Consider the following 14,043-nt stretch of genomic DNA (forward strand, 5'->3'; position numbering starts at 1 on the left):
GCACCCCTATGATGCCGTCATGGCGGACTGGGCAGAAACCGATGATTAAACCACTCCGGCGAGGAAGATAGACCGGGCAGTCTGCCTCCCACTGCAGACTCAAGGGATTGAAGGAATATCAGAGTCCAGGCGAGTTTAACATCACAATACAAGCCATTTTTAAAGACTTTCGTATGATTAAATTCTCTGTGCGAGTATCATGAAAATAAAATCAAAGCTCACTCTTTTTTAAAAACAAGAGAATAATCAGAAAGTGGATTCATTAAGAGTGACCAACATTTTATTTAACGTACATGTAAAGTGTACATAACAATAGCAAAATACAGCATTTTTCAAACACACGAAACAATGAAAAACACGGTGAAAATACATATAATTTTGCAATCACCCACAAAAACATTCAACTATATACGTATAAAAATATACATGCAATAAAATATACGAGTCCCGGGGTTGAAAAGATAAATGCATTGTCTTTAAACTGTCGTAAGATGTCGAGAAGATGGCCGATCTGTGTACCCCACTAAATTCTCTGTTACCGATTTTCAGTATTTTAGGAAGTTGTCACAAAGTTTCTTTAGTTCCGCTTTCTTCTACGTATAGCTGCATCTGAATAAACGGCGAAATTAATGAGATTTTTAACAAAATCATTGAAACTTCCTCGATTCGTAACAAAAACTTACTTTGATTAATGAAGAATTAAGCGCCTTCAGTGGAACAACGTTCGCATCTTCGATAATAGTCTGACTTTCATCGGCTTCGATCCACGGGAAATCCTGACCCAAGAAATAACAGTACAACGTCATCATTAAACAGGGCGCCCACTTCTATTTGACTCACTTATTCCCTGTCATGCACCTTGTTTTCCCTGACCTGATTTGCTAACAATCCTTTTCAATGACATAATTATATACCCGGATAAGCTTAAATATATATAGGGAGGTTGCTTTTTCCCTGACTTTTTCCTGTCGCGCACCTTGTTTTCCCTTGACTTGATTTGCTAACAATCCGATTACCCTCAGTCAAAATACGTGAGACATAGACGGAAACTCTTCGATTATATTCATGGTCCAACAATCTCAACAAATTTCCCTGAATTTTACCTTTTTTTTTTTATACAAAATTCCCGATTATTCCCTGATTTTTTAAAATACAAATGAAAATTCCCCAACTTTTCCCTGATTTCCAGGTAAGTGGCCATTTCGTTAAATTGAAGTTCTCGAGTCATATTTCTTTCCTCCATTTGAGATTTTACCTTTTCAATTTGACGTTCTTCGATCTCGAGGAAAGTGGAATCTTTCGTATGAACTTGAACTGCCCAGGAACATTCTGAATAATCGAATATGAATTGAATTATAGAATTGCTCACATTTTTCATTCTCAAAACGCAGTATAATAGTTACCTTCGGGGAGACTTTCTAATGTAGCGTCGCATATATTCAATTTGAGTAGAAATGCTCGCAACGATTGCTCTAACTTTAATAAAAACTTATCTTCACTGAAATAAATAAAAGACATGGGAGTGAAGACACGGGATACACTGCTAGGAGTGAGGACACAGGATACACTGCTAGGAGTGAAGACACAGGATACACTGCTAGGAGTGAAGACACGGGATACACTGCTAGGAGTGAGGACACAGGATACACTGCTAGGAGTGAAGACACGGGATACACTGCTAGGAGTGAAGACACAGGATACACTACTAGGAGTGAGGACACAGGATACACTGCTAGGAGTGAAGACACGGGATACACTGCTAGGAGTGAGGACACAGGATACACTGCTAGGAGTGAAGACACGGGATACACTGCTAGGAGTGAAGACACAGGATACACTACTAGGAGTGAGGACACAGGATACACTGCTAGGAGTGAAGACACGGGATACACTGCTAGGAGTGAAGACACGGGATACACTGCTAGGAGTGAAGACACAGGATACACTGCGGATACAGTAGAAATCGACGTCAGTTGTTACCTCAATGACGGATTTTGTTTAGTTCCAATTTCGAATGTGAATTTTTCCAGAGGTTTGTGATCGGGAGATAAGATGATGAGGCAGATTTTCTCGAGTGATTGTCGATCTAAAATCAGTTTCAGTCCGGTGATTGTGTCTTGAATATATTTGTTTACGTCCGGATGGCAACACATCTAAAAACAAAGGTGATGAATGTATTCTAGGGAAAGTCCCGCTTTTTAAGAGGCAGTCCTTTTTCAAGAAAAGAGGCACTTTTTCACCAGAAAAAGGGAACTTTCCTATTGTAAAAGGACATTTAAATATGAAGTCTCCGGGTACCTGAATAAATCATTTGAGAATAAGTTACTTGTCATTCAAAAAAAAAACCCCGTGAAATTAGGTACGCAAATGGAAATATCTTGACCGAGATTTTTTTGACACCGACATTTTGAAGGGATGCAGATGAACTGATTACGAAACCACGGATGGAAACGTCGCATGGAGAACACGTGTTGTTCAGATACTAACCTGTACTGGTACGTTGTATTTCTTGCGCCGTTCGAACACACCTGAAGGGTAAACCTCCCTCACATAGAGAATACAGTGAAATGCCACTTCTAGAAACTCGCTCAAAATATCAACAGCGACTGAAAAATAAGAAGGCCAAATAATCAGACAGATCTCAGGTCGATATACATAAAAGTTTCATCTGGTTAAGTGATCACGGAAATTTTGATGGCATGTCCCTTTTACAATTCGATTATAACCATCTTTTGCAGATTTGTCTTTTTTTTAAAAGTTGATGACTAACTAAGATTAATGTGATAAATTCTGATACGAACCTTGTGTGACATCTTGCTGTATATCACTAGAAGAAGCTGAACCCGCTGTTGAATACATAATGAAACCGAAATAGTATGATTTGCGAATACGAGGCTATTAAGGAATATTTTTGGAATTAATTTAGTAGAGCTGTCAAATTTATTTCTGGGTTAGTGTTACCGTTTGCCGAATATCGGTGGGGGCAGCACCATCCGGTCACAAAAGCGTAAAAGCCCTTGAGGAGTTTGTAGGATTTCGGAGCCACCCTCATGATTAAATAATATTCTTCTGGGATTCGAACCCAATAGATTTGAGTCTCCTCCATATATAACCACCCAGCTGGCTTCATTTGATTTCAAGTGCGCAAATATCTATTTCGTCGAACGAAGAGTGCTAAAATGGGTGTTAAAGTTCACATAGAATATTGGTGAGGATTTTGTCCTGAATTCTGGAGCGACTACAGTTTAGGTGTCCCTAATCTAGTGATTATGTACCTATTCTTACCGCGGCATATCTGGCTACTATTAAATTAAATAATTAATAATTATTATTGTTTACACCATGTCCAGTCCAGGCCTATTTAACAATATTCTTTAGAGCGTCACTCTCAGTGGAAAGGTGACCTAAACTGCAGTTAGTTGAATATTTGAATTTTATCCTTTAATTTCATTTTTTCCACCCCCAAATCCTAGGTTTTTGTCGGCATATCTGTGTATGAGTTTGGACGGGACGTGCAAGGTGCGATGCTATAGCTGAAAACATATGTTTGATTATTTTTCAGTGGTGGGTGAGGTTACGGACCTCGCTTCCGGGAGTTGAGCCAGCAAATTAGCGAGGCTTGCCCTGAAGCCGAGGTCTCTGGCAGTGTCGGACGATCCTGTATGTAAAGTATAAAAAACTGCGCTCATTTTCCGAAAAACATTCATAGAGAAGAAATTTAAGATATTTATTCGGATTTTTTTCAGCTTCGTTCGAAGTGACTGTGAACGATGAGTTGGTTTTTTCCAAGCTGAAAACCAGTGGATTTCCAGTTGTGAAAGAGGTAATTATCAAAACCTAATTTTATGCGCAGTTAATTGATAGTTCTATCTCTAATCTCGTCTATTATAACTAGACTTGCAATGCTGTAAGGCTTGAACTCTATAAACACTTTGATTTTAGTAGCCCAAAATGGGATGTTAAGCATGAAAACATATGTTGTCATGTTGATACTATGTTGACTCATCAGTCAGTCACATTGATAGTCAGTGGCTGAGGCCTACGGACAGATCATGGCTTGATTAAGAAAAGAATAGGGGCCTACTTCTAAAATCAGTAGATCGAATGAAACAACAATGAATATTTCCGCATGCGAGGGAAAGTGAAGGCAGCTGCGAATAACTCTTTATTTACAATCTGACCTGCTTCAATCATTAATGACGGTGCTTTGTCATTTTATATTCTACAGGTAATGGAACAAATAGAAAAAGCGTCGCAAGGCGACAAACCTCAATATCTGGAAAATTCTGAATCGCCTGGGTGTATAATTCTTTAATTATCACGCTGAAAATGAGGAATCTCTCGCATTTTCAGTGATCACGATCAACTTATGCACGAATGATGAATCAGGCTATGAAACAAATGGCAAGAAACTTTTTTTTCGTTTAAATGTTGTGAGTAATCGACACTGAATTTCAAGTCTATCTCGACAGAATTCGACGCTGAACTCCTTTTACTGCAGTGTTGCATCTAGTTAAAAGTTGTATCAATAGATGGAGCATGAGTAAGGCTAATCTTTCACTTGAAGGACGTTTTATATCTGTGTACAACTACCCCCCCTGGCGGTCATCGTTTTCATTATTCAAGCATGCATTTGTATTGTGATCGCTCTGTTGAAATATCGCCGTTATATTCACGTGGTCATCACGCCTGACTGGAACTTACATCATGACGGCACGAGACCGCAAACGTCCTCACTCGACGTTGGTTTCTGCTCGATTTAAACCCTCGTAAACGCCAGGCTCGTTCCCGTGATGACGCAACCTGAATTTATGACGATAAATAAAACTTCTCTCCGAGGTGCAGATCGTGATATATATTTTTTGCTATATTTAATTCCTGTATACGTATAGATATGATGGTTAGGCCCCACAGCATACTCGTATTTACTCTTTATTTTTGTTTGGATTTTCAGGAGGAACCCTGTCACTAAAAACTAGTAATTAACTTCAGCCAGTTCCAAATTTCTTGGTTAGAATTAAACAAGTTAAAAAGTTAAACATTGGAAATGCATCAACTCTTTGAGTTGAACTTAACTGAAGAAATGTGGAACTGGATCCTGGTTTATAAGACTCTGAAATACCAAATATTGTCAGTTGTGCTTATAAGAACAGATTTGTTCTTTGTAAGCTTGTTCAGTTGGCTTTAAATTCCTGGTTCCTATGTTTTTGTTGTTATATCATGTAATTGAGATTGAAACAAGACACACGGGGTATTATTATCATTATCTCCTCAGGGATAACTTATTCAATATATTACCATGAAAATCTGTGTGTAATACTGACTGTGAGTGTTTATCACATCATGTTTGTATTAAATATGTATTTCTTTAAAAGTAATAGTTTTGTTTGTTGATTACATTTGTGATTTGTTGATCATTAGCTGCTATTGTAATCATTCATGCCAGGGCAATTTTGATATCTCTCCTTGCCTGGCCGATTCGAAGAGACGCCATCTTAACCCGGAGTAATTTGTTACTTTACACGCTTGACATGCATTGAAAATGTAAAATGGAAGATGGTGTAAAGACTGGTTCGTAGTCAAAACGGTAACCATTCCGTGCTGTAGGATTTCGGAGTCACCCTAGCTCCGCATTGTGATCCCGGCTCGTGACAATCAATACGTTTTAAGAGAAAAAAGTGCAATGTAATATCTTGAAATATACAGGCCTATATGGAGAATAAAATAGATAAAGAGCGTGTGTTAGAAGGGTTTTATGGACAGATGATATTCCTCTGGGATTCGAACCCAATCTGATTTGACTGAGTCTATATAACGCTCGTTCCACCCAGCTGTATACATTCGATTCCTAAGCTGCTAAGCGCGAGTGTTATTTCGACGAGCGTACAGTACAGACAGTGTTAAAATGGGTGTTAAAGTTCATATAGAATATTGGTAAGGTTGCAATACACTTTTTGATTACCTGAGAAAGGCCTAGCTAGGTTATTACAGCGGGGGAAATTAGGAATTTGGCGCTAAACGTTACCTCATTAAATAATGCTGATGATAGTGTGTGTGTCAGTGTGTTCCTTTATTTCTTTCTAATTCTTGGCTCTTACTCCTAAGACCTAGACAAGTGGCGATATTTTGCCAATGTGCCATTTGATTTACACTGCGGTGCATGGTTTTAGACGCCGTGCGCAACTAAGAAAATTTGGAAGGAATGTGTGGAGAACTGCGAAGAGAGAAATAGAGTAGTGTTAATGTATTCCGAACACGGGCCGGGGAATTAATTGCTATCGTAGCATCTCTCCACTAAACCACCAAAAGACATATTTGATGTCAACATTTCGATATTTGAATTGCATCCTTTAATTTCATGTTTGCCTCCCCCAAATCCTAAATTTTGTTCAGCCTAGTGGTAGGCCTAGGCGTAGTAGATACTTTGGACGGGACATGCAAGGTGCGATGTTATAGCTGAAAAAATGTGTTCGATTATTTTTCAGTGGCAAGTGAGGTTACAGACCTCGCTTCCGGGAGTTGAGCCAGCAAATTAGCGAGGCTTGCCCTGAAGCCGAGGTCTCTGGCTCTGTCGGACGATCCTGTAAGTATGGTATAAAAAACTGCCCTCATTTTCCAAAAACATTTATTGCAGGAAATTTGTAAAATTTGTTTGCATTTTTTCAGCTTCGTTCGAAGTGACTGTGAACGATGAGTTGGTTTTTTCCAAGCTGAAAAGCAATGAATTTCCAGTTGCGAAAGAGGTAATTATCAAAAACCTAATGTTGTGCGCATTAATTCATAACAACTATGATAATTAGGTCAGTGATAGTTCTATCTCTGATCTCGCTCAATTATAACTAGACTTGCAAGAAACGCTATAAGGCTAGAGGACTGACGGGCTTAAACACAGGATGAATAACTCTTTGCATTCAGTAGCCTAAAATGGGATGTTTAACATTTAAACATATGGTGTCATGTTATAATACTATGTCGGCCTATAGAATGACTCATCATTCAGTCACAATAATCCGACTACCATTTATGACTTACAATTGTTCAGAGTCATTGGCCTATGTCTACAGACAGATCAATGCTTGAATAAGAAAAGGAGATTTAAAAAGTCAAAAGATCACATGAGGACACATTGAATGGAACTTGAATTCAAAGTCTGACCTAGTTGTGACCTGTATAGTAATGTTATTTCCTGGGCTTATCTGATCAGTTTAGCATTGCGCCAGTCTAAGGGCAATGCATGCTCTGTTTTAATCTGTTAAGGATTATATTGTAATGATTTTTACGTTGTAATTTTCTCCAGGTGATCGAGAAAGTGAAGGCAGCTGCGAATAAATCTTAAAACTCAACGATCTGAACTGCTGAAATCATTATGACGGTGCTGTGTCATTTTATATTCTACTGGTGATGGAACAGCGAACCTCAATATCTGGAAAATTATCAGTGATCACAATCAACTTATGCAGGAATGATGAAGGCAATGAAATAAATGGCTAGAAACTTGATGGAATTCAACATTGAATTTTTATCCCGACAGAATTCGACACTGAACTCCTTTTACTGCAGTGTTGCATCTAGTTATGAATTGTACCAATAGATGGCGCATGAGTAAAGGCTAATCTTTCAATTCTGCAGTTGGAGGATGTTTTATATCTGTGTACAACTACCCCCCCTGGCGGTCATCATTTTCATTATTCAAGCATGCATTCGTATTGTGATCGCTCTGTTGAAATATCGTCGTTATATTCACGTGGTCATCACGCCTGACTGGAACTTACATCATGACGGCACGAGACCGCAAACGTCCTCACTCGACGTTGGTTTCTGCTCGATTTAAACCCTCGTAAACGCTAGGCTCATTCCCGTGATGACGCAACCTGAATTTATGACGATAAATAAAACTTTTCTCCGAGGTGCAGATCGTGATATATATTTTTCGCTACATTTAATTCCTGTATACATATAGATATGATGGTTAGGCCCCCACAGCATACTCGTATTAACTCTTTATTTTTGTTGGAGGAACCCTGTCACTAAAAACTAGTCTAGAAATGTGGAACTGGATCCTGGTCTTTAAGACTCTAAAATACCAAATATTGCCAGTTGTGCTTATGAGAACAGATTTGTTCTCTGTAATCTTATTTATATGTTGGCTATAAATTCCTGGTTCCTATGTTGTTGTTATATCGTGTAATTGAGATTGAAACAGACATACGGAGTAGTATTATCATTATCTCCTCAGGGATAACTTATTCAATATAAAGATCTGTGTGTATTACTGCGAGTGTTTATCACATCATGTTTGTATTAAATACGTATTTCTTAAAAACTAATCATCATCTTTTGAGTTTTATTCTCTTTATTTTTGTGCGTATTTAGTTCTATGAGTATATATATATATATCTGAAGTAATTTTTCGAAGGATTTAAAATTTGGCAATTTTATTACTAACTCAATAACTTAAACATACATATGCTCTGCTCATGTCGGATGTATTAGGACCATAAAAATGTGTCCGACTTGAGTAATACCCGAGTTGGATTTTATGTATTTATTAGTGTCACAAAAATAGTTCGACAAACATCAAAGTTGATAGGATCAGACTGTGGTGGAGTCTACTGTATCAGTAACAGGGTCCGATCTAAGCACTTGCCCGATTGCCCGGGACCAGTATATTCTCATCAGGGCAAGTAGGTTATCATTATCGCTTATCCCCTGGGCAAGTACAATTTTATGTCACAAAGCTTTTTCCCACTCGATCCAACGGATTATAGTGCTACCAATCGGACTGCCTGTGTAGGGCAAGTAGCTTTTGGAGGGGGGCAAGCGAAATTTCAGATGTGCTTGCCCTCCGGGCTAGTGGCTTTCATTCTTTAGATCGGACCCTGCTGTTAATATCTCATTTCCTCTTCATGTGTCTCTAATTTCACTGGTTTCCATCAAAGTTGACCTTCATAACCAAACATTGGTACTCAATTTGACTGCCATGTAAGGTGCAATAACGCATTACTGTTATTGGGTATGTATGCACCATTGGACCCGAACCATGGAGGACTACATGTGACTCATTTTTGAGACCAGACCTTAATTCACGATCAGAGCTTGCAATATAAAGTCTTAAATACTGCTTAATGTTATTTTCAATAGAATATATTTGAATCATCATTTTACTGGTCACATGATCAGAAATATAACAAACTGAATACAATGTTAAAATCATTCATCATTCAGATCTTTACAAATAATACGCAGAAAAAAGCTCCATTTATTCAGAAATTACGACATATCAGGCTAACCTCATACGGGTTCACAGTGTTAATGGAGACCTATGGCATGGAACGAGTTCCATAATTGTGAGTTGTATATCTTGAGCTCTGTGGCCTTAACTGAACTGTGGAACTACAGGTCTCCGGTTATCATACGTATCACTATGAACCCAGTGAACTGATGTAATCAAAATCATGCAGATGACTCATGTATTTAGAATGAATGACCACATGTCACGATTCACAATGGATCAAAATTAAGATAAACCCAATGCTGTATTACTGAACGACTTATAATGATGACCACTCGCGTACAATGAAATGATATTTGAAGGTAATGAACTAGATTTCGATTAACCTAGAAGTATGCATGGATATCATTCCGAATGATTACTGTAAGGTAAGGCAGAATGAGTTTCAGTCGAAAAACTACTGTCCCTTTTAACATCAATTCCTGGTTTATTGAGTAAGGGAAGTCATAAACTACGGTAACTGCTTGAACGATGAAAAGTGAAAGTGTTTGAATACTGATATGAGCGTTATGTAATTATCGACTACATCCTCCCACGGCAGGGATTCGAACCTAATGGCATCGCTACACTCGGCCACGGCACGAACCCCTGCCACTGTAGACCGGGTGCGCAGGTACATGCGCAGCTTTCAGATTGCTTGTTCAATCGCTGAGACAAATTTCATGGAAGAACTTCTAAATGGGAAACCCCAGGCTAAAATAAAACAGGATTTCTGATTGGCTGCGCACTCGGTCTAGTGTGGCAGGGCAATCTCGATGCCATCAGGTTTGAATCCCTACTGGGGGAAGATAAATTGACTACGGCATAACAACAGCAGATTCTTACTTTCTGCTGAAGCCCAATGAATACAGTAGACCCCAAACCACAGCTATGTAGTAATATTCCAACATATTAACTGAAATTTTAAGCTGATCTTTGTATTTAGAAAGCATTTCAGAGCGTGGGGTTACATGGAGTCAACCGTAAAATGATTGAGTATATTTACAGCCAGTTCAGTCGAGAAAATGGAAGAAATAAAGTTTAAACATTTCCGTATACAATATACATTATATATGTACCTACGTACAAAATGTCTACAGCATCACTAAAAATCATCAGAAAAAATATCTTTCGGTGGAAAATGTCAAGATCAGTTTCAGTTGATCAGATTTAAATCCTACCCCGCAGCGCCAAGTCCGGCAATAACTAAAGTACAGAATCTAGTTCATCAAGGTATACACTAGTTTCTAGGCATGTGATTGATTCAGCATGTAACAAGACTATCACGAAATGGAAAATGTGACCGAAACTCATCCATCGGCAAACAGCACCACACAAACTATCGAAGCTATTTAGTTTTTTAGAAGCATTTTATTATATTTTTTCTGAAAGAATACTTAAGACATTATTCTCGGTACATTTCACTAGTACTTTACGTGAAATTTTTTTTTTTTCTGGAACAACAAAAATTCAAAAATCATCTTATTTGCACATATCCTTAACTAGTTCTAAAACACCCAAAACCTCTGGTTCCAACTGTGGCAGGCGAGGGCTCCTACTCTGGCAATCCCGAGGACCCATAATTTGAGAGACACTTTCTCGAAGTTCATGAAAAATTCGATTAACAGTAATTTTCATACCGATATCCAAAAATACAGATTGGTCGAATGAAAGATGCAGCCCTTATTGTCAAGCATTGCCTATAGTTGAGCTTGTATTACAGGGCTATAATGAAATATTCTACTTCCCATCAGAAATATAATTACAAACAACTGACAGCCATTATATTGACTAACTGATACATAATTAAACGGTTGTATAATTAACGGATTGGAAAGAAAGGAATTTGACACAGGGTTCTGGAACATGTTCTTGAGTTCTTTGTTGAAGCTTTATACTCAACGATGAACTTATCTAAACACGATAGTCAAATTCCAGGACCAAGTAAAACATGTCTGAGTTTTCACAATGAAAAAATCACATTTACTTATATCGACTGTATACGTGAGACTTTTAATTTGTGATGATTCAATTTATTAATTGTAAGTCATCATTTGGATAAGTCGTCAACATAATGATCCGCCAAACTATGACTTAACCCTTTCACTCCTAGATAATCAGATGGCGTTAGCTTATTTTTGATGATGCATGTATGTGGTGACGCCTATACAGCCGGATATGAACTAAAATGCAAGATGGTCTTCTGCTAATCAATAAACACTTCATGTACTGTGTAGTGTGCTGTGCTGTTACTAGCACACTTTTACAGGTCATATACAACTGACTGAAACTTCAGTCGCAATGACCGAAATTTTGGTCGCTATTAGCGTTAGTACTGAACAGAGCGATTTTGACTAAAGCATTCATTTGTAACCGAGAAGTCTGAAACAGGGTCCAGGTGTCTAGTTTTAGTCCAGGGGATGATTTTATGTCCTTGTTCCCTTTTTCCTCAATCCACACACACAATTAAGCAGCAATTCTAAATCAAAACCTTTCACGACAACTTCGTCCAGTCTGTCTTTGATATTTAAAAGTCTTTGGTCAGCTATTTTTTTCCTTACCAACGTTTCTTCTGAGCGTCGACGCTGACACCGCCCGGACCGAGCGCGACGACCAACAGAAGACCGCCGATCACCGACAGCGTTTGGAAGAAATCGTACTTGAGAAAATCGCGCATCGGTTTATACGACGGAACGCTCCACCAAGCGTTGAACGTAAAGTTTAATATCGTCAGCCACAAAACCAGAATCAACGCGCACAGTTTCGTCTTGTAGCCGACCGCGACCAACGCGATCAAAGCCGAGCCGATTAAATTCAAAACGATCAACGACGGACTGAATTCGAATCGCAATAACGTAATAAACATCAACACGAGTAGTAAACGTCCGCTCAGCTGTAAATACATCTTTGGATTATTCTCGCCGAGACTCGGGAGGCCGGCGAATAAACTTTTACCTTCAGCTTTACTCTCGGCTAATAGTAGGATTACACCACCGGCTAGAGCTAGATTCCTGCAGGAAATAAACACAAGTTTCAGAAGTGAGTAAATGAATGATTTTCTTTCAATTCATACAATTAAACATTTAAGTACATATGCACTATACTGGCGAGCTTTTTTTGTATCACCAACATAGGGAGCATGGACTTTGACTACTAACCTCAACAGAAACTGGAAATCCCATAAAATACTATAAGCAATTGTCTGAAAAAATATAAGAAGCAAGTTGAAAAAGATTTCCTAAGTTTTAGCCAACCTACAGTTTGCAGTTTGTAGCATGTAGCCTCAAGGCAAATATCAGGAGTTTTTCTCAAATCCAAAGTTGAATTGCCTACATTTTTCTAAATCAATAAGCCGAGTTGAATTTGAACATTATACACATCACATCGCAATAAAATTTGTCAGTAGAAATTTCCTGTGACGACATTAGGTCTAAAATGCAAGTACTTTCAGCCCTTCCAGGATTTTACCCAAAAAGTAAACATAAATCCAGGCATACCCTGAAGTCAGAACTTTTATCAGAATGTGTCAGACGCAAACAACATTATTGTGTATTTCATATATACCTGTAATCCGATGATCCCGAATAAAATTCCGCAAGCAATTTCCACTTTCTGTCGACTGAGCACCATCACGCATCCACCTAGCTGACCGACCAGATTCACCAATACAAACATCACCGCCAGAAACCAGCCACAACTCCACTGTTCATTGATGTAGTTTCTCTGTTCGTCCCATTGGAAATACATACGAATTCCATCTTCTAAGAAAGTACCGATTAGACAGAGTCGAGCTGCGTGCGGTAATATGTGTTTACTATGACGAACTATCTGTAATTTATTAATTAATTACATTCAATTAGTTACAGACAACGTAAAATAGAATGAATCATTCGAAATCACAGGCGTTATCACAAAAATCCCACAACTGAAACTGAAATAGTCTAGTAACCACCCGAAAAATATTCCTATATTTCGATAAAATTTTCAGTTCAGTTTCAACGGGGAACAGCACTCAATAGATGGCGCAACAAAACATAATGTTAAATTCCAAGTGAAAATAAGTTCATTCTTAATGAAATTTGAAATTGATTTCTAGGCTTCTAAATCCAGTTTTGATGTATCTAAATCCCATCTTAAAAAGAGAAACAGCTGTTAAATGTTATTTTCAAGTACATGTGAATAGACTTTATCTTAAACATCAGTTTATGCATCTTTTTAGACAGGGTTCATACTGTTAGTGTTAGTGATATTTCATATTCCAGAATCTTAGAGGAGACACTTTCATTGCTATTAATAAGAAGCCTAATAAGTTAGTCCTGACAATAGTGTGTAATTTGTATTACACACTTCAAGGTACTTGAAAATGTATTTCTTTTTAAATCTAGACGACCTTACTATGAATCAAAGTAGCACAAGAATTTAGCTTTAGTTTATCATATAAAATCATGAACGATTTAAACACAGACCACACACATACAGACAGTGGATGGATAAAAAGAGAAAAAAGCGATAGTTACACCTAAAACTCGATTGCAATTTCTAAACGATGATAATTGAATATATTACCTGATCGGCCACCTCTTCTGCCTTGTCGATGATTTCACTTTTCTGTAGCATTTTGAACAGAAATGTGATTTTTTTCGCGTCAGCAGCAACGACTTGACATATGCAGAACCCGGAAGAGATACAGCGCCGATCTATGGCTGTTACAATGGCTGTAGACAGTCCCTCCAAGTCTCAGTGTTTAAAGTAGATTTATTTTTTGGTGCCGG

At 38.1% G+C, this 14,043-nt stretch overlaps 2 protein-coding genes and 2 long non-coding RNA genes across 4 annotated transcripts; 2 read left to right on the plus strand and 2 right to left on the minus strand.

Annotated features, from left to right (window-relative positions):
- Nucleotides 1-258: 258 nt before the first annotated feature.
- On the minus strand, nt 259-2,943 carry LOC141908841 (mitotic spindle assembly checkpoint protein MAD2B-like). The gene is made up of 7 exons (XM_074799064.1): nt 2,802-2,943; nt 2,488-2,606; nt 1,981-2,153; nt 1,404-1,498; nt 1,256-1,329; nt 684-776; nt 259-609 (listed from the first exon to the last, which is right to left on the minus strand). The coding sequence occupies exons 1-7, from the start codon at nt 2,857-2,859 to the stop codon at nt 565-567; spliced, it is 657 nt and encodes a 218-aa protein (XP_074655165.1). The 5' UTR covers nt 2,860-2,943; the 3' UTR covers nt 259-564.
- Nucleotides 2,944-3,076: 133 nt separating this feature from the next.
- Nucleotides 3,077-5,378, plus strand: LOC141908501 (uncharacterized). Its single transcript, XR_012619612.1, has 4 exons — nt 3,077-3,208; nt 3,563-3,660; nt 3,747-3,823; nt 4,229-5,378. It is a non-coding gene; the product is annotated as an uncharacterized LOC141908501 (long non-coding RNA).
- A 447-nt stretch (nt 5,379-5,825) lies between these two features.
- LOC141908522 (uncharacterized) lies at nt 5,826-8,310 on the plus strand. Its single transcript, XR_012619613.1, has 4 exons — nt 5,826-5,934; nt 6,486-6,583; nt 6,667-6,743; nt 7,298-8,310. It is a non-coding gene; the product is annotated as an uncharacterized LOC141908522 (long non-coding RNA).
- Nucleotides 8,311-9,129: 819 nt separating this feature from the next.
- Nucleotides 9,130-13,983, minus strand: LOC141908240 (surfeit locus protein 4-like). The gene is made up of 4 exons (XM_074798179.1): nt 13,838-13,983; nt 12,836-13,099; nt 12,430-12,473; nt 9,130-12,282 (listed from the first exon to the last, which is right to left on the minus strand). The coding sequence occupies exons 1-4, from the start codon at nt 13,886-13,888 to the stop codon at nt 11,829-11,831; spliced, it is 813 nt and encodes a 270-aa protein (XP_074654280.1). The 5' UTR covers nt 13,889-13,983; the 3' UTR covers nt 9,130-11,828.
- Between the last annotated feature and the right edge of the window lie 60 nt (nt 13,984-14,043).

The sequence above is a fragment of the Tubulanus polymorphus genome, chromosome 7, assembly GCF_964204645.1.
Source record: "Tubulanus polymorphus chromosome 7, tnTubPoly1.2, whole genome shotgun sequence".
NCBI lineage: Eukaryota > Metazoa > Nemertea > Palaeonemertea > Tubulaniformes > Tubulanidae > Tubulanus > Tubulanus polymorphus.